The sequence below is a fragment of the Staurois parvus genome, unplaced genomic scaffold, assembly GCF_062004578.1.
Source record: "Staurois parvus isolate SC_StPar_1 unplaced genomic scaffold, SC_StPar_1.0 ptg003877l, whole genome shotgun sequence".
Lineage (NCBI taxonomy): Eukaryota > Metazoa > Chordata > Amphibia > Anura > Ranidae > Staurois > Staurois parvus.
Genome location: NW_028321672.1, coordinates 1,283 through 28,053, shown reverse-complemented (window position 1 = coordinate 28,053; position 26,771 = coordinate 1,283). Strand labels below are relative to the sequence as shown.

The 26,771-nt window shown below is 47.8% G+C and overlaps 1 protein-coding gene across 2 annotated transcripts in view; it reads left to right on the top strand.

The window, feature by feature from the left end:
- SLC2A4 (solute carrier family 2 member 4) overlaps window positions 1–26,546 on the top strand; it is a 32,329-nt gene extending 5,783 nt beyond the window's left edge. For both annotated transcript variants that reach the window (XM_089668128.1, XM_089668129.1), the window contains 9 exons: window positions 3,363–3,532; window positions 18,344–18,468; window positions 20,515–20,630; window positions 20,726–20,888; window positions 21,054–21,241; window positions 21,354–21,458; window positions 24,953–25,054; window positions 25,268–25,471; window positions 25,694–26,546. In XM_089668128.1, the coding sequence (XP_089524254.1) occupies window positions 3,363–3,532; window positions 18,344–18,468; window positions 20,515–20,630; window positions 20,726–20,888; window positions 21,054–21,241; window positions 21,354–21,458; window positions 24,953–25,054; window positions 25,268–25,471; window positions 25,694–25,900 (1,380 nt within the window). In that variant the 3' untranslated portion in view covers window positions 25,901–26,546. The remainder of the gene's footprint in view (window positions 1–3,362; window positions 3,533–18,343; window positions 18,469–20,514; window positions 20,631–20,725; window positions 20,889–21,053; window positions 21,242–21,353; window positions 21,459–24,952; window positions 25,055–25,267; window positions 25,472–25,693) is intronic.
- Window positions 26,547–26,771: the final 225 nt, after the last annotated feature.

Below are 26,771 nucleotides of genomic sequence, written 5' to 3'. Positions count from 1 at the left end.
CCCATTGGCTCTCCCATTGGCTCTCCCATTTTCTCTCTCACTGACTCTCCGACTGACTCTCCCTTAGGCTCTTCCATTGACTCTCCCTTAGACTCTCCCATTGTCTATCCCATTGGCTCCCCTATTGACTCTCCCATTGGCTCTCCCATTGACTCTGCCATTGACTCTCCTATTGACTCTTTCATTGGCTCTCCCATTGGTTCTCCCATTGGCTCCCCTATTGACTCTCCCATTGGCTCTCCCATTGACTCTGCCATTGACTTTCATTGGCTCTCCCATTGGTTCTCCCATTGGCTCCCCTATTGACTCTCCCATTGACTCTCCCATTGGCTCTCCCATTGGCTCCCCTATTGACTCTCCCATTGACTCTCCTATTGACTCTCCTGTTGACTCTCCCATTGGCTCTCCCATTGGTTCTCCCATTGGCTCTCCCTTAGACTCTTCCATTAGGTGAATTTCAGTTTTTTTCCCAAACCAGAGAAGCCCCTCCCCCAGGGTGCAATAATGGGTGAAGCCAGTACTTGAGTGAAGAATATATAGTATATACTGTAGGCTTGGCAGATGGGAATAGGAGACAGGTTCCCTTTGCTGTGTCCATGTTGCTGAGATAGGAGATGGATTTCTCTGAGGAAGGGGAGCAGAGATGGAAATCAGGGCGACAAACAAAGTTTTTAATGCATGGAAACAAATCCATTTCTGTCACAATGCCCTCTGTCTGCCGGCACGTTGGTGGTCAGAGGCTTCTTCATGGTGTTCTGGTGATGTTTTAGTGATGTTTGAGGAGCACCCTGGTCCAGAAATCTTCTCCAGAGTTCCTCCGTCATCTACTAGACCAGAGTTATTGGTTGTGGCAACGACTGCTGTAATATAAAGAGACAATGGAAACATCTGACATACATCTGGAGGACCACAAAATACCCCACAGTCTGACCCTCAGCCCAGTGTAGAGTATAGTGGAGGTCAGATATCCCGACCCTCAGCCCAGTGTAGAGTATAGTGGAGGTGTGATATCCCGACCCTCAGCCCAGTGTAGAGTATAGTGGAGGTCAGATATCCCGACCCTCAGCCCAGTGTAGAGTATAGTGGAGGTGAGATATCCCGACCCTCAGCTCAGTGTAGAGTATAGTGGAGGTCAGATATCCCGACCCTCAGCCCAGTGTAGAGTATAGTGGGGGTCAGATATCCCGACCCTCAGCCCAGTGTAGAGTATAGTGGAGGTCAGATATCCCGACCCTCAGCCCAGTGTAGAGTATAGTGGAGGTCAGATATCCCGACCCTCAGCCCAGTGTAGAGTATAGTGGAGGTGTGATATCCCGACCCTCAGCCCAGTGTAGAGTATAGTGGAGGTGAGATATCCCGACCCTCAGCCCAGTGTAGATTATAGTGGAGGTGAGATATCCCGACCCTCAGCCCAGTGTAGAGTATAGTGGAGGTCAGATATCCCGACCCTCAGCCCAGTGTAGAGTATATCCCGACCCTCAGCCCAGTGTAGAGTATAGTGGAGGTGAGATATTCCGACCCTCAGCCCAGTGTAGAGTATAGTGGAGGTGTGATATCCCGACCCTCAGCCCAGTGTAGAGTATAGTGGAGGTCAGATATCCCGACCCTCAGCCCAGTGTAGAGTATAGTGGAGGTGAGATATCCCGACCCTCAGCCCAGTGTAGAGTATAGTGGAGGTGTGATATCCCGACCCTCAGCCCAGTGTAGAGTATAGTGGAGGTGTGATATCCCGACCCTCAGCCCAGTGTAGAGTATAGTGGAGGTCAGATATCCCGACCCTCAGCCCAGTGTAGAGTATAGTGGAGGTCAGATATCCCGACCCTCAGCCCGGTGTAGAGTATAGTGGAGGTGTGATATCCCGACCCTCAGCCCAGTGTAGAGTATAGTGGAGGTGTGATATCCCGATCCTCAGCCCAGTGTACATTATAGTGGAGGTGTGATATCCCGACCCTCAGCCCAGTGTAGAGTATGGTGGAGGTGTGATATCCCGACCCTCAGCCCAGTGTAGAGTATGGTGGAGGTGAGATATCCCGACCCTCAGCCCAGTGTAGAGTATAGTGGAGGTGAGATATCCCGACCCTCAGCCCAGTGTAGAGTATAGTGGAGGTGTGATATCCCGACCCTCAGCCCAGTGTAGAGTATAGTGGAGGTGAGATATCCCGACCCTCAGCCCAGTGTAGAGTATAGTGGAGGTGAGATATCCCGACCCTCAGCCCAGTGTAGAGTATGGTGGAGGTGTGATATCCCGATCCTCAGCCCAGTGTACATTTATAGTGGAGGTCAGATATCCCGACCCTCAGCCCAGTGTAGAGTATAGTGGAGGTCAGATATCCCGACCCTCAGCCCAGTGTACAGTATAGTGGAGGTGTGATATCCCGACCCTCAGCCCAGTGTAGAGTATGGTGGAGGTGTGATATCCCGACCCTCAGCCCAGTGTAGAGTATAGTGGAGGTGAGATATCCCGACCCTCAGCCCAGTGTAGAGTATAGTGGAGGTGAGATATCCCGACCCTCAGCCCAGTGTAGAGTATAGTGGAGGTGAGATATCCCGACCCTCAGCCCAGTGTAGAGTATAGTGGAGGTGAGATATCCCGACCCTCAGCCCAGTGTACATTTATAGTGGAGGTCAGATATCCCGACCCTCAGCCCAGTGTAGAGTATAGTGGAGGTCAGATATCCCGACCCTCAGCCCAGTGTACAGTATAGTGGAGGTGTGATATCCCGACCCTCAGCCCAGTGTAGAGTATAGTGGAGGTGTGATATCCCGACCCTCAGCCCAGTGTAGAGTATGGTGGAGGTGTGATATCCCGACCCTCAGCCCTGTGTAGAGTACAGTGGAGGTGAGATATCCCGACCCTCAGCTCAGTGTACATTATAGTGGAGGTGTGATATCCATAGGGTTAGTCATAGTTTGGAAATCCAGTCATAGGTTAGGTTGCTTTCCATCTGCTTAGATGAGGAGGAGGCCCCGATCCCCGGGAGGAGACCTTGGCTGGGCCGATCCTCAGGGAGCAATATAGAAGTTATAGAAGGTGTGAAGTGCGCGTCTACATTACAAGGACATTCAGTTATCTCAGCTCCTGAAATGTCACATCATGTGCCACAAACTATGGGGACAGCCGAGTCCTTGGATCCCGGATTACGGGAGAAGCAGCTGCCGGCTTTGTGTGTTTGTGATGCTGAAATGTAAGACGTGATTCCATTCAAATACAAGTCGGTTTCCATGTCTATAGTGTCAGTCCATCAGAACTGAGATACTAAAGTTCTCCTGAAAGGAAAATCTTTCCCTGCACACATCTGACTTCCTGTCCATGGTATGGGGGTGCAATAATAATGATCTGTACCTCGTGATTTCTCTCTCAGATCATCGAACAAAGCTACAATGAATCTTACATCATTCGGAACAGTCCAGAGTCGCATTCCATCGATGTTGGCCTCCTGCGCACTTTGTGGTCGCTCTCCGTGGCCATATTCTCCATCGGGGGCATGGTGTCTTCTCTGGGTGTCGGGGTCGTGTCCCAGTGGCTGGGAAGGTAAGTTGTGGATGACCAGCAAATGGGAGTCAAGGCAATGTAGACGGAATTCATAAAATATGAAGAGTATGAGGGAAGGAGATCCAGGATGATTTACACGGAGATCAGGAATATGAGGAGTATGAGGGAAGGAGATCCAGGGTGATGTATACGGAGATCAGGAATATGAGGGAAGGAGATCCAGGATGATGTACACGGAGATCAGGAATATGAGGGAAGGAGATCCAGGATGATGTACACGGAGATCAGGAATAAGAGGGAAGGAGATCCAGGATGATGTACACGGAGATCAGGAATATGAGGAATGTCAGGGAAGGAGATCCAGGATGATGTACACGGAGATCAGGAATATGAGGAGTATGAGGGAAGGAGATCCAGGGTGATGTATACGGAGATCAGGAATATGAGGGAAGGAGATCCAGGATGATGGACACGGAGATCGGGAATATGAGGAGTATGAGGGAAGGAGATCCAGGGTGATGTATACGGAGATCAGGAATATGAGGAGTATGAGGGAAGGAGATCCAGGATGATGTACACGGAGATCAGGAATATGATGAGTATGATAGAAGGAGATCCAGGGTGATGTACACAGAGATCAGGAATATGAGGAGTATGAGGGAAGGAGATCCAGGGTGATGTACACGGAGATCAGGAATATGAGGGAAGGAGATCCAGCATGATGGACACGGAGATCAGGAATATGAGGGAAGGAGATCCAGGATGATGGACACGGAGATCAGGAATATGAGGAGTATGAGGGAAGGAGGTCCAGGATGATGTACACGGAGATCAGGAATATGAGGGAAAGAGATCCAGGATGATGGACACGGAGATCAGGAATATGAGGAGTATGAGGGAAGGAGATCCAGGATGATGTACACGGAGATCAGGAATATGAGAGAAGGAGATCCAGGATGATGGACACGGAGATCAGGAATATGAGGGAAGGAGATCCAGGATGATGGACACGGAGATCAGGAATATGAGGAGTATGAGGGAAGGAGATCCAGGGTGATGGACACGGAGATCAGGAATATGAGGAGTATGAGGGAAGGAGGTCCAGGATGATGTACACGGAGATCAGGAATATGAGGGAAGGAGATCCAGGATGATGGACACGGAGATGAGGAATATGAGGAGTATGAGGGAAGGAGATCCAGGATGATGTACACGGAGATCAGGAATATGAGGAGTATGAGGGAAGGAGGTCCAGGTTGATGTACACGGAGATCAGGAATATGAGGAGTATGAGGGAAGGAGATCCAGGGTGATGTACACGGAGATCAGGAATATGAGGGAAGGAGATCCAGGATGGTGGACACGGAGATCAGGAATATGAGGGAAGGAGATCCAGGATGATGTACACGGAGATCAGGAATATGGAGAGTATGAGGGAAGGAGATCCAGGGTGATGTACACGGAGATCAGGAATATGAGGGAAGGAGATCCAGGGTGATGTACACGGAGATCAGGAATATGAGGGAAGGAGATCCAGGGTGATGTACACGGAGATCAGGAATATGAGAGAAGGAGATCCAGGATGATATACACGGAGATCAGGAGTATGAGGGAAGGAGATCCAGGGTGATGTACACGGAGATCAGGAATATGAGGAGTATGAGGGAAGGAGATCCAGGGTGATGTACACGGAGATCAGGAATATGGAGAGTATGAGGGAAGGAGGTCCAGGGTGATGTACACGGAGATCAGGAATATGAGGAATATGAGGGAAGGAGATCCAGGGTGATGTACACGGAGATCAGGAATATGAGGGAAGGAGATCCAGGGTGATGTACACGGAGATCAGGAATATGAGAGAAGGAGATCCAGGATGATGTACACGGAGATCAGGAGTATGAGGGAAGGAGATCCAGGGTGATGTACACGGAGATCAGGAATATGAGGAGTATGAGGGAAGGAGATGCAGGATGATGTACACGGAGATCAGGAATATGAGGAGTATGAGGGAAGGAGATCCAGGGTGATGTACACGGAGATCAGGAATATGAGGGAAGGAGATCCAGGATGATGTACACGGAGATCAGGAATATGAGGGAAGGAGATCCAGGATGATGTACACAGAGATCAGGAATATGAGGGAAGGAGATCCAGGATGATGTACACGGAGATCAGGAATATGAGGAATGTCAGGGAAGGAGATCCAGGATGATGTACACGGAGATCAGGAATATGAGGAATGTCAGGGAAGGAGATCCAGGATGATGTACACGGAGATCAAGAATATGATGAGTATGAGGGAAGGAGATCCAGGGTGATGTACACGGAGATCAGGAATATGAGGAGTATGAGGGAAGGAGATCCAGAATGAAGTACACGGAGATCAAGAATATGATGAGTATGAGGGAAGGAGATCCAGAATGATGTACACGGAGATCAGGAATATGAGGGAAGGAGATCCAGGGTGATGTACACGGAGATCAGGAATATGAGGGAAGGAGATCCAGGATGATGTACACGGAGATCAGGAATATGGAGAGTATGAGGGAAGGAGGTCCAGGGTGATGTACACGGAGATCAGGAATATGAGGAATATGAGGGGAGATCCAGGGTGATGTACACGGAGATCAGGAATATGAGGGAAGGAGATCCAGGATGATGTACACGGAGATCAGGAATATGAGGGAAGGAGATCCAGGGTGATGTACACGGAGATCAGGAATATGGAGAGTATGAGGGAAGGAGATCCAGGGTGATGGACACGGAGATCAGGAATATGAGGGAAGGAGATCCAGGATGATGTACACGGAGATCAGGAATATGAGGGAAGGAGATCCAGGATGATGTACACGGAGATCAGGAATATGAGGAATGTCAGGGAAGGAGATCCAGGATGATGTACACGGAGATCAGGAATATGAGGGAAGGAGATCCAAGATGATGTACACGGAGATCAAGAATATGATGAGTATGAGGGAAGGAGATCTAGGGTGATGTACACGGAGATCAGGAATATGAGGGAAGGAGATCCAGGATGATGTACACGGAGATCAAGAATATGATGAGTATGAGGGAAGGAGATCCAGGATGATGTACACGGAGATCAGGAATATGAGGAGTATGAGGGAAGGAGATCCAGAATGAAGTACACGGAGATCAAGAATATGATGAGTATGAGGGAAGATCCAGAATGATGTACACGGAGATCAGGAATATGAGGGAAGGAGATCCAGGATGTTGGACACAGAGATCAGGAATATGAGGGAAGGAGATCCAGGATGATGTACACGGAGATCAGGAATATGAGGAATGTCAGGGAAGGAGATCCAGGATGATGTACACGGAGATCAGGAATATGAGGAGTATGAGGGAAGGAGGTCCAGGGTGATGTACACGGAGATCAGGAATATGAGGAGTATGAGGGAAGGAGGTCCAGGGTGATGTACACGGAGATCAGGAATATGAGGAGTATGAGGGAAGGAGGTCCAGGATGATGTACACGGAGATCAGGAATATGAGGAGTATAACGGATGGAGATCCAAGGATGATGTACACGGAGATCAGGAATATGAGGGAAGGAGATCCAGGATGATGTACACGGAGATCAAGAATATGATGAGTATGAGGGAAGGAGATCCAGGGTGATGTACACGGAGATCAGGAATATGATGAGTATGAGGGAAGGAGATCCAGGGTGATGTACACGGAGATCAGGAATATGAGGGAAGGAGATCCAGGATGATGTACACGGAGATCAGGAATAAGAGGGAAGGAGATCCAGGATGATGTACACGGAGATCAGGAATATGAGGAATGTCAGGGAAGGAGATCCAGGATGATGTACACGGAGATCAGGAATATGAGGAGTATGAGGGAAGGAGATCCAGGGTGATGTATACGGAGATCAGGAATATGAGGGAAGGAGATCCAGGATGATGGACACGGAGATCGGGAATATGAGGAGTATGAGGGAAGGAGATCCAGGGTGATGTATACGGAGATCAGGAATATGAGGAGTATGAGGGAAGGAGATCCAGGATGATGTACACGGAGATCAGGAATATGATGAGTATGATAGAAGGAGATCCAGGGTGATGTACACAGAGATCAGGAATATGAGGAGTATGAGGGAAGGAGATCCAGGGTGATGTACACGGAGATCAGGAATATGAGGGAAGGAGATCCAGCATGATGGACACGGAGATCAGGAATATGAGGGAAGGAGATCCAGGATGATGGACACGGAGATCAGGAATATGAGGAGTATGAGGGAAGGAGGTCCAGGATGATGTACACGGAGATCAGGAATATGAGGGAAAGAGATCCAGGATGATGGACACGGAGATCAGGAATATGAGGAGTATGAGGGAAGGAGATCCAGGATGATGTACACGGAGATCAGGAATATGAGAGAAGGAGATCCAGGATGATGGACACGGAGATCAGGAATATGAGGGAAGGAGATCCAGGATGATGGACACGGAGATCAGGAATATGAGGAGTATGAGGGAAGGAGATCCAGGGTGATGGACACGGAGATCAGGAATATGAGGAGTATGAGGGAAGGAGGTCCAGGATGATGTACACGGAGATCAGGAATATGAGGGAAGGAGATCCAGGATGATGGACACGGAGATGAGGAATATGAGGAGTATGAGGGAAGGAGATCCAGGATGATGTACACGGAGATCAGGAATATGAGGAGTATGAGGGAAGGAGGTCCAGGTTGATGTACACGGAGATCAGGAATATGAGGAGTATGAGGGAAGGAGATCCAGGGTGATGTACACGGAGATCAGGAATATGAGGGAAGGAGATCCAGGATGGTGGACACGGAGATCAGGAATATGAGGGAAGGAGATCCAGGATGATGTACACGGAGATCAGGAATATGGAGAGTATGAGGGAAGGAGATCCAGGGTGATGTACACGGAGATCAGGAATATGAGGGAAGGAGATCCAGGGTGATGTACACGGAGATCAGGAATATGAGGGAAGGAGATCCAGGGTGATGTACACGGAGATCAGGAATATGAGAGAAGGAGATCCAGGATGATATACACGGAGATCAGGAGTATGAGGGAAGGAGATCCAGGGTGATGTACACGGAGATCAGGAATATGAGGAGTATGAGGGAAGGAGATCCAGGGTGATGTACACGGAGATCAGGAATATGGAGAGTATGAGGGAAGGAGGTCCAGGGTGATGTACACGGAGATCAGGAATATGAGGAATATGAGGGAAGGAGATCCAGGGTGATGTACACGGAGATCAGGAATATGAGAGAAGGAGATCCAGGATGATGGACACGGAGATCAGGAATATGAGGGAAGGAGATCCAGGGTGATGTACACGGAGATCAGGAATATGAGGAGTATGAGGGAAGGAGATGCAGGATGATGTACACGGAGATCAGGAATATGAGGAGTATGAGGGAAGGAGATCCAGGGTGATGTACACGGAGATCAGGAATATGAGGGAAGGAGATCCAGGATGATGTACACGGAGATCAGGAATATGAGGGAAGGAGATCCAGGATGATGTACACAGAGATCAGGAATATGAGGGAAGGAGATCCAGGATGATGTACACGGAGATCAGGAATATGAGGAATGTCAGGGAAGGAGATCCAGGATGATGTACACGGAGATCAGGAATATGAGGAATGTCAGGGAAGGAGATCCAGGATGATGTACACGGAGATCAAGAATATGATGAGTATGAGGGAAGGAGATCCAGGGTGATGTACACGGAGATCAGGAATATGAGGAGTATGAGGGAAGGAGATCCAGAATGAAGTACACGGAGATCAAGAATATGATGAGTATGAGGGAAGGAGATCCAGAATGATGTACACGGAGATCAGGAATATGAGGGAAGGAGATCCAGGGTGATGTACACGGAGATCAGGAATATGAGGGAAGGAGATCCAGGATGATGTACACGGAGATCAGGAATATGGAGAGTATGAGGGAAGGAGGTCCAGGGTGATGTACACGGAGATCAGGAATATGAGGAATATGAGGGGAGATCCAGGGTGATGTACACGGAGATCAGGAATATGAGGGAAGGAGATCCAGGATGATGTACACGGAGATCAGGAATATGAGGGAAGGAGATCCAGGGTGATGTACACGGAGATCAGGAATATGGAGAGTATGAGGGAAGGAGATCCAGGGTGATGGACACGGAGATCAGGAATATGAGGGAAGGAGATCCAGGATGATGTACACGGAGATCAGGAATATGAGGGAAGGAGATCCAGGATGATGTACACGGAGATCAGGAATATGAGGAATGTCAGGGAAGGAGATCCAGGATGATGTACACGGAGATCAGGAATATGAGGGAAGGAGATCCAAGATGATGTACACGGAGATCAAGAATATGATGAGTATGAGGGAAGGAGATCTAGGGTGATGTACACGGAGATCAGGAATATGAGGGAAGGAGATCCAGGATGATGTACACGGAGATCAGGAATATGAGGGAAGGAGATCCAGGATGATGTACACGGAGATCAGGAATAAGAGGGAAGGAGATCCAGGATGATGTACACGGAGATCAGGAATATGAGGAATGTCAGGGAAGGAGATCCAGGATGATGTACACGGAGATCAGGAATATGAGGAGTATGAGGGAAGGAGATCCAGGGTGATGTATACGGAGATCAGGAATATGAGGGAAGGAGATCCAGGATGATGGACACGGAGATCGGGAATATGAGGAGTATGAGGGAAGGAGATCCAGGGTGATGTATACGGAGATCAGGAATATGAGGAGTATGAGGGAAGGAGATCCAGGATGATGTACACGGAGATCAGGAATATGATGAGTATGATAGAAGGAGATCCAGGGTGATGTACACAGAGATCAGGAATATGAGGAGTATGAGGGAAGGAGATCCAGGGTGATGTACACGGAGATCAGGAATATGAGGGAAGGAGATCCAGCATGATGGACACGGAGATCAGGAATATGAGGGAAGGAGATCCAGGATGATGGACACGGAGATCAGGAATATGAGGAGTATGAGGGAAGGAGGTCCAGGATGATGTACACGGAGATCAGGAATATGAGGGAAAGAGATCCAGGATGATGGACACGGAGATCAGGAATATGAGGAGTATGAGGGAAGGAGATCCAGGATGATGTACACGGAGATCAGGAATATGAGAGAAGGAGATCCAGGATGATGGACACGGAGATCAGGAATATGAGGGAAGGAGATCCAGGATGATGGACACGGAGATCAGGAATATGAGGAGTATGAGGGAAGGAGATCCAGGGTGATGGACACGGAGATCAGGAATATGAGGAGTATGAGGGAAGGAGGTCCAGGATGATGTACACGGAGATCAGGAATATGAGGGAAGGAGATCCAGGATGATGGACACGGAGATGAGGAATATGAGGAGTATGAGGGAAGGAGATCCAGGATGATGTACACGGAGATCAGGAATATGAGGAGTATGAGGGAAGGAGGTCCAGGTTGATGTACACGGAGATCAGGAATATGAGGAGTATGAGGGAAGGAGATCCAGGGTGATGTACACGGAGATCAGGAATATGAGGGAAGGAGATCCAGGATGGTGGACACGGAGATCAGGAATATGAGGGAAGGAGATCCAGGATGATGTACACGGAGATCAGGAATATGGAGAGTATGAGGGAAGGAGATCCAGGGTGATGTACACGGAGATCAGGAATATGAGGGAAGGAGATCCAGGGTGATGTACACGGAGATCAGGAATATGAGGGAAGGAGATCCAGGGTGATGTACACGGAGATCAGGAATATGAGAGAAGGAGATCCAGGATGATATACACGGAGATCAGGAGTATGAGGGAAGGAGATCCAGGGTGATGTACACGGAGATCAGGAATATGAGGAGTATGAGGGAAGGAGATCCAGGGTGATGTACACGGAGATCAGGAATATGGAGAGTATGAGGGAAGGAGGTCCAGGGTGATGTACACGGAGATCAGGAATATGAGGAATATGAGGGAAGGAGATCCAGGGTGATGTACACGGAGATCAGGAATATGAGGGAAGGAGATCCAGGGTGATGTACACGGAGATCAGGAATATGAGAGAAGGAGATCCAGGATGATGTACACGGAGATCAGGAGTATGAGGGAAGGAGATCCAGGGTGATGTACACGGAGATCAGGAATATGAGGAGTATGAGGGAAGGAGATGCAGGATGATGTACACGGAGATCAGGAATATGAGGAGTATGAGGGAAGGAGATCCAGGGTGATGTACACGGAGATCAGGAATATGAGGGAAGGAGATCCAGGATGATGTACACGGAGATCAGGAATATGAGGGAAGGAGATCCAGGATGATGTACACAGAGATCAGGAATATGAGGGAAGGAGATCCAGGATGATGTACACGGAGATCAGGAATATGAGGAATGTCAGGGAAGGAGATCCAGGATGATGTACACGGAGATCAGGAATATGAGGAATGTCAGGGAAGGAGATCCAGGATGATGTACACGGAGATCAAGAATATGATGAGTATGAGGGAAGGAGATCCAGGGTGATGTACACGGAGATCAGGAATATGAGGAGTATGAGGGAAGGAGATCCAGAATGAAGTACACGGAGATCAAGAATATGATGAGTATGAGGGAAGGAGATCCAGAATGATGTACACGGAGATCAGGAATATGAGGGAAGGAGATCCAGGGTGATGTACACGGAGATCAGGAATATGAGGGAAGGAGATCCAGGATGATGTACACGGAGATCAGGAATATGGAGAGTATGAGGGAAGGAGGTCCAGGGTGATGTACACGGAGATCAGGAATATGAGGAATATGAGGGGAGATCCAGGGTGATGTACACGGAGATCAGGAATATGAGGGAAGGAGATCCAGGATGATGTACACGGAGATCAGGAATATGAGGGAAGGAGATCCAGGGTGATGTACACGGAGATCAGGAATATGGAGAGTATGAGGGAAGGAGATCCAGGGTGATGGACACGGAGATCAGGAATATGAGGGAAGGAGATCCAGGATGATGTACACGGAGATCAGGAATATGAGGGAAGGAGATCCAGGATGATGTACACGGAGATCAGGAATATGAGGAATGTCAGGGAAGGAGATCCAGGATGATGTACACGGAGATCAGGAATATGAGGGAAGGAGATCCAAGATGATGTACACGGAGATCAAGAATATGATGAGTATGAGGGAAGGAGATCTAGGGTGATGTACACGGAGATCAGGAATATGAGGGAAGGAGATCCAGGATGATGTACACGGAGATCAAGAATATGATGAGTATGAGGGAAGGAGATCCAGGATGATGTACACGGAGATCAGGAATATGAGGAGTATGAGGGAAGGAGATCCAGAATGAAGTACACGGAGATCAAGAATATGATGAGTATGAGGGAAGATCCAGAATGATGTACACGGAGATCAGGAATATGAGGGAAGGAGATCCAGGATGTTGGACACAGAGATCAGGAATATGAGGGAAGGAGATCCAGGATGATGTACACGGAGATCAGGAATATGAGGAATGTCAGGGAAGGAGATCCAGGATGATGTACACGGAGATCAGGAATATGAGGAGTATGAGGGAAGGAGGTCCAGGGTGATGTACACGGAGATCAGGAATATGAGGAGTATGAGGGAAGGAGGTCCAGGGTGATGTACACGGAGATCAGGAATATGAGGAGTATGAGGGAAGGAGGTCCAGGATGATGTACACGGAGATCAGGAATATGAGGAGTATAACGGATGGAGATCCAAGGATGATGTACACGGAGATCAGGAATATGAGGGAAGGAGATCCAGGATGATGTACACGGAGATCAAGAATATGATGAGTATGAGGGAAGGAGATCCAGGGTGATGTACACGGAGATCAGGAATATGATGAGTATGAGGGAAGGAGATCCAGGGTGATGTACACGGAGATCAGGAATATGAGGGAAGGAGATCCAGGATGATGTACACGGAGATCAGGAATAAGAGGGAAGGAGATCCAGGATGATGTACACGGAGATCAGGAATATGAGGAATGTCAGGGAAGGAGATCCAGGATGATGTACACGGAGATCAGGAATATGAGGAGTATGAGGGAAGGAGATCCAGGGTGATGTATACGGAGATCAGGAATATGAGGGAAGGAGATCCAGGATGATGGACACGGAGATCGGGAATATGAGGAGTATGAGGGAAGGAGATCCAGGGTGATGTATACGGAGATCAGGAATATGAGGAGTATGAGGGAAGGAGATCCAGGATGATGTACACGGAGATCAGGAATATGATGAGTATGATAGAAGGAGATCCAGGGTGATGTACACAGAGATCAGGAATATGAGGAGTATGAGGGAAGGAGATCCAGGGTGATGTACACGGAGATCAGGAATATGAGGGAAGGAGATCCAGCATGATGGACACGGAGATCAGGAATATGAGGGAAGGAGATCCAGGATGATGGACACGGAGATCAGGAATATGAGGAGTATGAGGGAAGGAGGTCCAGGATGATGTACACGGAGATCAGGAATATGAGGGAAAGAGATCCAGGATGATGGACACGGAGATCAGGAATATGAGGAGTATGAGGGAAGGAGATCCAGGATGATGTACACGGAGATCAGGAATATGAGAGAAGGAGATCCAGGATGATGGACACGGAGATCAGGAATATGAGGGAAGGAGATCCAGGATGATGGACACGGAGATCAGGAATATGAGGAGTATGAGGGAAGGAGATCCAGGGTGATGGACACGGAGATCAGGAATATGAGGAGTATGAGGGAAGGAGGTCCAGGATGATGTACACGGAGATCAGGAATATGAGGGAAGGAGATCCAGGATGATGGACACGGAGATGAGGAATATGAGGAGTATGAGGGAAGGAGATCCAGGATGATGTACACGGAGATCAGGAATATGAGGAGTATGAGGGAAGGAGGTCCAGGTTGATGTACACGGAGATCAGGAATATGAGGAGTATGAGGGAAGGAGATCCAGGGTGATGTACACGGAGATCAGGAATATGAGGGAAGGAGATCCAGGATGGTGGACACGGAGATCAGGAATATGAGGGAAGGAGATCCAGGATGATGTACACGGAGATCAGGAATATGGAGAGTATGAGGGAAGGAGATCCAGGGTGATGTACACGGAGATCAGGAATATGAGGGAAGGAGATCCAGGGTGATGTACACGGAGATCAGGAATATGAGGGAAGGAGATCCAGGGTGATGTACACGGAGATCAGGAATATGAGAGAAGGAGATCCAGGATGATATACACGGAGATCAGGAGTATGAGGGAAGGAGATCCAGGGTGATGTACACGGAGATCAGGAATATGAGGAGTATGAGGGAAGGAGATCCAGGGTGATGTACACGGAGATCAGGAATATGGAGAGTATGAGGGAAGGAGGTCCAGGGTGATGTACACGGAGATCAGGAATATGAGGAATATGAGGGAAGGAGATCCAGGGTGATGTACACGGAGATCAGGAATATGAGAGAAGGAGATCCAGGATGATGGACACGGAGATCAGGAATATGAGGGAAGGAGATCCAGGGTGATGTACACGGAGATCAGGAATATGAGGAGTATGAGGGAAGGAGATGCAGGATGATGTACACGGAGATCAGGAATATGAGGAGTATGAGGGAAGGAGATCCAGGGTGATGTACACGGAGATCAGGAATATGAGGGAAGGAGATCCAGGATGATGTACACGGAGATCAGGAATATGAGGGAAGGAGATCCAGGATGATGTACACAGAGATCAGGAATATGAGGGAAGGAGATCCAGGATGATGTACACGGAGATCAGGAATATGAGGAATGTCAGGGAAGGAGATCCAGGATGATGTACACGGAGATCAGGAATATGAGGAATGTCAGGGAAGGAGATCCAGGATGATGTACACGGAGATCAAGAATATGATGAGTATGAGGGAAGGAGATCCAGGGTGATGTACACGGAGATCAGGAATATGAGGAGTATGAGGGAAGGAGATCCAGAATGAAGTACACGGAGATCAAGAATATGATGAGTATGAGGGAAGGAGATCCAGAATGATGTACACGGAGATCAGGAATATGAGGGAAGGAGATCCAGGGTGATGTACACGGAGATCAGGAATATGAGGGAAGGAGATCCAGGATGATGTACACGGAGATCAGGAATATGGAGAGTATGAGGGAAGGAGGTCCAGGGTGATGTACACGGAGATCAGGAATATGAGGAATATGAGGGGAGATCCAGGGTGATGTACACGGAGATCAGGAATATGAGGGAAGGAGATCCAGGATGATGTACACGGAGATCAGGAATATGAGGGAAGGAGATCCAGGGTGATGTACACGGAGATCAGGAATATGGAGAGTATGAGGGAAGGAGATCCAGGGTGATGGACACGGAGATCAGGAATATGAGGGAAGGAGATCCAGGATGATGTACACGGAGATCAGGAATATGAGGGAAGGAGATCCAGGATGATGTACACGGAGATCAGGAATATGAGGAATGTCAGGGAAGGAGATCCAGGATGATGTACACGGAGATCAGGAATATGAGGGAAGGAGATCCAAGATGATGTACACGGAGATCAAGAATATGATGAGTATGAGGGAAGGAGATCTAGGGTGATGTACACGGAGATCAGGAATATGAGGGAAGGAGATCCAGGATGATGTACACAGAGATCAAGAATATGATGAGTATGAGGGAAGGAGATCCAGGATGATGTACACGGAGATCAGGAATATGAGGAGTATGAGGGAAGGAGATCCAGAATGAAGTACACGGAGATCAAGAATATGATGAGTATGAGGGAAGATCCAGAATGATGTACACGGAGATCAGGAATATGAGGGAAGGAGATCCAGGATGTTGGACACAGAGATCAGGAATATGAGGGAAGGAGATCCAGGATGATGTACACGGAGATCAGGAATATGAGGAATGTCAGGGAAGGAGATCCAGGATGATGTACACGGAGATCAGGAATATGAGGAGTATGAGGGAAGGAGGTCCAGGGTGATGTACACGGAGATCAGGAATATGAGGAGTATGAGGGAAGGAGGTCCAGGGTGATGTACACGGAGATCAGGAATATGAGGAGTATGAGGGAAGGAGGTCCAGGATGATGTACACGGAGATCAGGAATATGAGGAGTATAACGGATGGAGATCCAAGGATGATGTACACGGAGATCAGGAATATGAGGGAAGGAGATCCAGGATGATGTACACGGAGATCAAGAATATGATGAGTATGAGGGAAGGAGATCCAGGGTGATGTACACGGAGATCAGGAATATGAGGGAAGGAGATCCAGGATGATGTACACGGAGATCAGGAATATGAGGAATATGAGGGAAGGAGATCCAGGGTGATGTACATGGAGATCAGGAATATGAGGGAAGGAGATCCAGGGTGATGTACATGGAGATCAGGAGTATGAGGGAAGTAGATCCAGAATGAAGTACACGGAGATCAAGAATATGATGAGTATGAGGGAAGGAGATCCAGAATGATGTACACGGAGATCAGGAATATGAGGGAAGGAGATCCAGGATGGTGGACACGGAGATCAGGAATATGAGGGAAGGAGATCCAGGATGATGTACACGGAGATCAGGAATATGGAGAGTATGAGGGAAGGAGATCCAGGGTGATGTACACGGAGATCAGGAATATGAGGGAAGGAGATCCAGGGTGATGTACATGGAGATCAGGAATATGAGGGAAGGAGATCCAGGGTGATGTACACGGAGATCAGGAATATGAGGGAAGGAGATCCAGGGTGATGTACACGGAGATCAGGAATATGGAGAGTATGAGGGAAGGAGGTCCAGGGTGATGTACACGGAGATCAGGAATATGAGGAATATGAGGGAAGGAGATCCAGGGTGATGTACACGGAGATCAGGAATATGAGGAGTATGAGGGAAGGAGATCCAGGATGATGTACACGGAGATCAGGAATATGAGGAGTATGAGGGAAGGAGATCCAGGGTGATGTACACGGAGATCAGGAATATGAGGGAAGGAGATCCAGGATGATGTACACGGAGATCAGGAATATGAGGGAAGGAGATCCAGGATGATGTACACGGAGATCAGGAATATGAGGAATGTCAGGGAAGGAGATCCAGGATGATGTACACGGAGATCAGGAATATGAGGGAAGGAGATCCAGGATGATGTACACGGAGATCAGGAATATGAGGAATTTCAGGGAAGGAGATCCAGGATGATGTACACGGAGATCAGGAATATGAGGAGTATGAGGGAAGGAGGTCCAGGAGGATGTACACGGAGATCAGGAATATGAGGAGTATGAGGGAAGGAGGTCCAGGGTGATGTACACGGAGATCAGGAATATGAGGAGTATGAGGGAAGGAGGTCCAGGGTGATGTACACGGAGATCAGGAATATGAGGAGTATGAGGGAAGGAGGTCCAGGAGGATGTACATGGAGATCAGGAATATGAGGAGTATGAGGGAAGGAGGTCCAGGAGGATGTACACGGAGATCAGGAATATGAGGAGTATGAGGGAAGGAGGTCCAGGGTGATGTAAGCACGAAGGGTCACTAAGCATTGAACCTTTATCCTCACCTCTATCCAATGAGGAGGGAATTGATCCTGGAAATAATCACCTTCCTGGCTGTGCAGTTCGATCAGTCAGGTGCGTACATCTCCGGACTGGCTGGACAGAATTGCAGATCCTTACAATGATGTGAGTTATACTAGAATCAAAGTCGGGAGCAGAGAGAACATGGAGTCTCTTGTTTCTGTGCTGATGGTGTTTGTCTTTCTTTCCTTCCACCCCTGACCAGGAAGAGAGCCATGATTGTGAATAATATCTTTGCCTTCGTTGGTGGGACCATGATGGGACTATGTCAGATCAGCCAGTCGTATGAGATGATGATCCTGGGAAGGTTCGTTATTGGAGTATATTCAGGTAGGAGAGGTGAACACAGACCATCAGAAGATATCGCACAGTACAATGACACTGCAGGCCACCGATTGGACACTATTGTCCAAGAGAGGTCCTTGTAGACCTTCTCAAGCTTCTGGGGTCAACAAATACCATCGCCAAGGTCATCTGACAACTCATCATCTCTGAGTTATCACATGACATCTCTGTCCCACATGTATCTACAGCCACTGGAGTGGTGTGGGGTTGGTTCTTCATTATTGTCTCTGTCCCTGATGTGGAGAGTCACCCTTTTCATCCTGGTGACCATTGTTCCCGATACAGAAATTGATGAGAAATCCAACATTTTTGAATTGGCACCAGAACAGCAACGAATGAGACATCCTCAAATTTCTGGTGACTACTGGCTAAGATTTCCTTTCACTTCCTGTTGTGTTTACAGAACAAGACATGAAGGGAAGTCACCTTAATGGGAAATGGATGGAGAGAGAAAAATACATTGACAGGGTACCATCCCCCACCTTCTACATCTCTATCTAAAGCTAAAAGAAGCAAAATTCTGGCTTTAGATATAATTTAACTACATTCTACATGGTCACATGACATCACCACATCGCCAACTTTCACTTCCTTGGATCTGAGTGGTCACATGACATCACCACATCACCAACTTTCACTTCCTTGGATCTGAGTGGTCACATGACATCACCACATCGCCAACTTTCACTTCCTTGGATCTGAGTGGTCACATGACATCACCACATCGCCAATTTTCACTTCCTTGGATCTGAGTGGTCACATGACATCACCACATCGCCAACTTTCACTTCCTTGGATCTGAGTGGTCACATGACATCACCACATCGCCAACTTTCACTTCCTTGGATCTGAGTGGTCACATGACATCACCACATCGCCAACTTTCACTTCCTTGGATCTGAGTGGTCACATGACATCACCAAATCGCCAACTTTCATTTCCTTGGATCTGAGAGGTCACATGACTTCACCACATCGCCAACTGTCATTTCCTTGGATCTGAGTGGTCACATGACATTCATACATCGCCAACTTTTACTTCCTTGGATCTGAGAGGTCACATGACATCACCACATCACCAACTTTCACTTCCTTGGATCTGAGAGGTCACATGACATCACCAACTTTCACTTCCTTGGATCTGAGAGGTCACATGACATCACCAACTTTCACTTCCTTGGATCTGAGAGGTCACATGACATCGCCAACTTTCACTTCCTTGGATCTGAGTGGTCACATGACATCACCACATCGCCAACTTTCACTTCCTTGGATCTGAGTGGTCACATGACATCACCACATCACCAACTTTCATTTTCTTTGGATCTGAGAGGTCACATGACATCACCACATCGCCAACTTTCACTTCCTAGGATCTGAGAGGTCACATGACATCGCCAACTTTCACTTCCTTGGATCTGAGTGGTCACATGACATCACCACATCACCAACTTTCACTTCCTAGGATCTGAGAGGTCACATGACATCACCAACTTTCACTTCCTAGGATCTGAGAGGTCACATGACATCGCCAACTTTCACTTCCTTGGATCTGAGTGGTCACATGACATCGCCAACTTTCACTTCCTTGGATCTGAGTGGTCACATGACATCACCACATCGCCAACTTTCACTTCCTTGGATCTGAGAGGTCACATGACATCACCACATCGCCAACTTTCACTTCCTTGGATCTGAGTGGTCACATGACATCGCCAACTTTCACTTCCTTGGATCTGAGTGGTCACATGACATCGCCAACTTTCACTTCCTTGGATCTGAGTGGTCACATGACATCGCCAACTTTCACTTCCTTGGATCTGAGTGGTGACATGACATCACCAACTTTCAGGATATTGGCTCTGAGTGGCCACCTGATGTAAATGGTTTGAGGGCCGGCTCACATATCATGTGCGTGTTGTAATGTCTTCATTATGTAATGTGACACCGATCTGTTGGACCTTCTCTTTGCTGCATTTGTTCCATCTCCTCCCCATGATGTCTCAGTGACACGTTCTCTTTGTCATGCCAGGTCTGGCCTCTGGGTTGGTTCCAATGTATGTAGGAGAGATTTCCCCGACACACCTCCGAGGGGCGCTGGGCACCCTCCACCAGCTATCACTGGTCATCGGTATTCTTGTGGCTCAGGTAATCTGATGGATGGCAATCCCATTCTTCCTTTGTTTCCCGATCGTCTCCCCACGTTCGTGTCTCTTTTCTTCACCTTGTGTCTTGTCTCTCAGGTTCTGGGTCTGGAATCGTTCTTGGGCACAAACTCTCGGTGGCCGGTCCTCTTCTGGGTGACTCTAATCCCAGCTGCTCTGCAGTCAGTGTTGCTGCCATTTTGTCCGGAGAGCCCTCGCTTCCTGTACATTGTCTGTGAGCAGGAGGGACATGCCAAGACCAGTAAGTGGCATTCAGTGTACCTACCCAAGGGTACATTGAGATCATGATATTTTCCTGAGCACAGTATGAGTGGAGTATATTGGAGTACAGGTGATCACAGAATGGCGTGTACCGATGACAATAAGTATGGTGGTCTCCTGACATGGCTCGTCACCCGTTTCCCAGGTCTGCGGCGTCTCACCGGTCTCATGGATGTATCGGATGCCCTCTCCGAGATGAAGGAAGAGAAGAGACAGATGGACACAGAGCAGAAAGTCTCCATCCTGCAGATCTTCAGATCCAGACAATACCGGCAACCCATCATTGTGGCCATAATCCTCCAACTATCCCAACAACTGTCCGGAATCAATGCGGTGAGTCTTCTCCACTTGCCTTCATATTTGAAGTTCCTCAGCAATGTGATCAGGAGATTGAGGTGTGGGTGGCATTTTCCCCGCTGTGATGGTTCTCGTTGTCTTTCCTCAGATCTTCTATTACTCCACCGATATCTTTTCTAAAGCCGGGGTGGATCAGCCAATCTACGCAACAATTGGGGCCGGAATCGTCAACACGGCATTTACTGTGGTGTCGGTACGAGATCTATTTCCATTCTCTGTATCTCTCCATGACACCGTCCAAGGTCTCTCTACCATCCTGGCTGCACAGGGCTACTTCCTGTCATACACGAGATCCCACCACTATTTGGTGGAATCCACGGTGACCAGAAATATTACCAGCGGGATCTTCTTTCTGCTGATCTTCTGTGTAGAAGAGGAAGGAGTGGAGAGGATTGGGTTGGCTTTCATATTGGGAAGCAGCCATTATCATGCACAGAGGAGTTGGAACTAATCTCGGCTCCGTGCCTCAGAGGTCACAGGCTGCTGAGTTTACTGAAAATGTAACATAAGGCTCCTCGGGGGCGGGGCATAAAGTTTAAGCTTGTAAATCGGTCCACCGGGGTGATGAGGCTTCTTAGGGCAACTATTAGAGGAGCATGCGAATGCTGGGATGAGTAGTCATGTGCAATTCATTTCATTACTAATCAAAATTCTGACAAAACTTTCATTATTCAGAGATTCAGATGTATCCGAAAGTCCAAATTACAATAGAAATCCGAAATAACAAACTATACAAACTGAATTCGTAATGTAAACATATTGCCGATTCCTCTCAAAGACTTGTGTTAGTGTTAGAATATAGTCCTCTTCTGAATTTTGAATAGAATAGAATAAAACAGAATAGAATGACGGAGAAGAGAACAGAAAAGGAGAGAAAATAGAATAGAACGGAATAGAATAGAAAAAGAAAAGAAAAGGGTGAAAAAGAAGAGAAAAAAAAACAATACAATGGAGTAGAATAGGAAAAAATATATGTATTATAATTGTCTTCTGAAATTTAAAAAGAATAGAAAACAAAAATAGAATATATAAGAAAACAAAGAGAAGAATAGAAAATAAAAAATAGAATAGAATAAAAATTAGAACATAATAGAAAATAAAGGAATAGAAAAGAATAGAATAGGGCAAACTAGAGAGAATATAGCCTTCTTCCAAAATTCAAATTTCAAAAAGAATAGAATAAAACAGAATAGAATAGAAAAGAATGGAAAAGAAAAGGAAAGAAAAAAATACAATAGCGTAGAATAGGAAAAAAATATATATTATAACCGTCTTATGAAATTCAAATTTCGAAAGGAACAGAATAGAAAAAACAGAATTGATCAGAAAATAAGGAAAAGAACAGGATAGATAAATGAAAAAAATAGAATATAATAGAAAATAAAAGACTAAAACAGAATAGAAAAAGAAAAAAAATTAGAATATATTAGAGTTAGGGTTAAAATAGAAAATAAAGGACTAGAATAGAACAGGACAAAATAGAAAGAATATAGCCTTCTTCCAAAATTCTAATTTTGAAAAGACTAGAATAAAACAGAATAGAAAAGAATGGAAAAGAAAAGAAAAAAAATACAATAGAGTAGAATAAAAAAAAAATAGATTATAACCGTCTAACGAAATTTGAATTTTAAAAAGAACAGAATAGAAAAAATAGAATAGATTAGAAAATAAGGAATAGAATAGAATAGAAAATAAAAAAAATAGAAAAGATTAGAATAGAAAATAAAAGAATAGAAAAGAATAGAATAGGACAAAATAAAATATAGCCTTCTTTCAAAATTCGAATTTTGAAAAGGAATAGAATAAAACAGAATAGAATTTTAAAGCGTAGAATAACAAAAATAGAATAGATTATAACCATCTCCTGAAATTCAAATTTCAAAAAGAACAGAATACAATAGAATGTAACCGTCTTTCAGAATTGGAATAGGATAGAAGCAGCTGTTCTTCACAAGGAATTCGGATCAATTCGATATTTTCCAGTCAAATTTGATTTGAATACTTTGAACTCATTGGAAGAATTAGAACAAGGAATGAACACAATGAAGGGAAATGAGTTTACAAGTCGATGATGAATGTGGGGCCATTGGGGCCGGCGGGGCCCGTTACCGGCGAGAGGTTTATGTAGGAAAATCCCGTGTGACGCCCAGGAACCTCCTCAAGGAACGTCGGCCACCATGAGGCTCACACCAGGAATCCTAGGATGGAGCCCAATGCCTGCAGGGTGTCCAGGGGGCCCGTTCTACCCTCCTGTCCTTCTACCCTCCTGTTCTCCTGCCCTCCTGTCCTCCTGCCCTCCCACCTACCCTCCTGTCCTCCTTTTCTCCTATCCTCCTGTTCTCCTGCCCTCCCGCTCTCCTGTTCTCCTACCCTCCTGTTCTCCTTTTCTCCTACCCTCCTGTTCTCTTGCCTTCCTGTTCTCCTGCCCTCCTGTTCTTCTGCCCTCCCGTTCTCCTACCCTCCTGTCCTCCTTTTCTCCTACCCTCCTGTTCTCCTGCCCTCCTATCCTCCTGCCCTCCCACCCTCCTGTCCTCCTTTTCTCCTACCCTCCTACCCTCCTGTTCTGCCCTCCTGTTCTCCTACCCTTTTGTTCTACTGTTCTCCCGCCATCCTGTTCTCTTGCCCTCCTTTTCTCCCGCCCTCCTGTTCCTCCGCCCTCCTGTTCTCTTTCCCCCCTGTTCTCTTGCCCTCCTGTCCTCCCGCCCTCCTGCCTTCCTGTCCTCCTATTCTCCTGTTCTCCTGCCCTCCTGTCTTCTTTTTCTCCCGCCCTCCTGCCCTCCTGTTCTCTTGCCCTCCTGTCCTCCTGCCCTCCCGGTCTCCTGCCCTCCCATTCTCTTGCCCTCCCGCCCTCCTGTCCTCCCGTTCTTCCGCCCTCCTGTTCTCCTGCCCTCCCGCTCTCCTGCCCTCCTGTTCTCCCGCCCCCTGTTCTCCCGCCCTCCTGTTCTCCTGCCCTCCTGTTCTCCCGCCCTCCAGTTCTCCTATCCTCCTGCCCTCCCGCCCTCCTGTTCTCTTGCCCTCCTGTCCTCCTACCCTCCTGTCCTCCCGCCCTCCCGTTCTCTTTCCCTCCCGTTCTCCTGCCCTCCCGTTCTCTTGACCTCCTGTCCTGCCCTCCAGTTCTCCTATCCTCCTGCCCTCCTGTTCTCCTGCCCTCCTGTTCTCCTGCCCTCCCGCCCTCCTGTTCTCCCGCCCTCCTGTTCTCTTGCCCTCCCGTTCTCTTGACCTCCTGTCCTGCCCTCCAGTTCTCCTATCCTCCTGTTCCCCTGCCCTCCCGCCCTCCTGTTCTCCCGCCCTACTGTTCTCCTGTCCTCCTGTTCTCCTGCCCTCCTGTTCTCCTGCAGTAAACCCGGGGGCAGCGCAGTGGGTCCAGCTAGGCGGTTAGTGTCTGGTGGGTGTGGCCATGCCGGTACAGACAGTATGGACGGGGCGACTTCTCTGTGCATTCTTATGAAGGTTGAGCAAAGCTGCTACCATGCCTAGGGCTCCATTCCATCTCACACACGTCTGTCCTTTGTTCTTCCCCTCCCCCCCCCTCCCACCAGGAGTCACCATCACACCTCCTATTCATGTCTAAGAGGTCTCCTTTGGGTCCTACTTGGTTGTATCCATCCATTTGTAGAACCTCTGCCATGTTCTGGCCAGTTTCTGGTTGTCTTCCATGACTTTGGGCTCTTGTTGTTTTCTTTGCAGCTTTTCCTAGTGGAGAGGGCAGGAAGACGGACCCTGCACCTGGTGGGCCTAGTGGGGATGATCCTATGTGCCTTATTAATGACGGTGGCCATGGTCCTACAGGTGAGAAGGTGTCTGGGTACACTGGGTCCCCTGGGGGGGTGGGGGTCACAAGGTAAAGCCAGACATTCCTGCACTGGAGCAGACGTTCACATTGATAATGGATAACAGAACCCGCTGAGGTGCTAGAAGCCATACATGTTCCAGTGTAAGAAAATTGGTTGCCGTTTGACGTGGAAATCGTGTCAGCATTTTTTTTTCCTCCCACCCCTCCAGGAAACCATCCCCGCCATCAGCTCCCTCAGCATGGCCGCTGTTTTTGGATTTGTGGCGTTCTTCGAGGTCGGGCCCGGTCCTATTCCGTGGTTTATTGTGGCTGAACTCTTTAGTCAAGGTCCTCGGCCTGCAGCCATGGCCATTGCTGGATTTACCAACTGGACATCGAACTTCATCATTGGGATGGGATTCCCATACATTGCGGTAAGAAACCGAAACATTTTATCTGTCAGACTCATTTATTGGATCAGTTTTATAATGTCTCCATAAGATACAGTAGAACGCTCCCATTCATCGACCCGTAGAGGGTGACGGTCACTACCTACACGACCTTTAGATACCCAGTAGGTCATCGCTGTTATCACGATATGAGGGGGTAAGCTTGAAGATGCTCCATAACTCATCTTCTCAACTTTTCATTTTCAGGACCTCTGTGGGCCCTATGTCTTCCTCCTCTTTGCCTCGTTATTGTTGGGTTTCTTGATATTCACATATTTCCGCGTCCCGGAAACCAGAGGAAGATCGTTTGATGAGATTGCTCATGCTTTTCGTAGAAGGAACCCCTCGTTGTTGGACCACGAGATTAAGGCCAGCACCGAGCTGGACAGTCTTGGCGGTGGAGACGATGCATAAAGCGAGAACCCATCCTGAGCGAAGCATTGTCGGGAAGCTCTGAAGGCACCTGCCTGGAGCGAAGACTAATGCAGGACAAAAACTTGACTGAACTCACCAAAAACGTTCTGAAGGGGTCGCGGCCTACGGACGGTGCAGTGCTATTCTGTACTTGTTAGGAGTGCCAGCTCTAGATAACAAGGTCAAGGAGCTGGAAGGAGGCAGCTACCCCCAACCCCATCATCGGCAGGCTCTTTCCATTTCCAGAAGGTGACCAGGAGTCATACAGCCAGTGTATGTGGTGAGAAGGTTCATAGCCAACATATTATGTGTGATTACATATGAATACCAGGGATGACGCCAAGGGTAGTCTCAGCTCCTAGAAATCACTGCACATGCCGTACAGCAACAACCGCGACCTCGTACAGGAAGCACTGGAACCTAACACTCTGACCTAGCTAGATTTTCATATATTATGTATAATTTAATATTTGCTCATGTTTTCCTATCACCCGAGAAATGGCAGAGTTCCCCCTTAGAGCGTGTCCACCACAGAGGCCTACAGGGGAGCAGAAGCCATTTTGGGTGCAATGTGTCCTATAGAGGTATATATTATGTATAAATCTGTATATATTTCTGCTGTGATAATAAATTATGAGGTACATGCCATGGTTTCCGCAGATGTTCCGGGCACTGTAGAGTATGTGCTTATACCCCGATCAGCCATAACATGACCACCCACCTCATACTGGGGAGGTCCCCCTTTCCTGACCTGTCCTGCATGTACCCTACTAGTCCTCTGAAGGTACGCTGGGGTATCGGCACTAAGCCAGCAGTAGCAGATCCTTTAAGTCCTCTAAGTTGGGAGGTGGGGCCTCCATGGATCGGATGA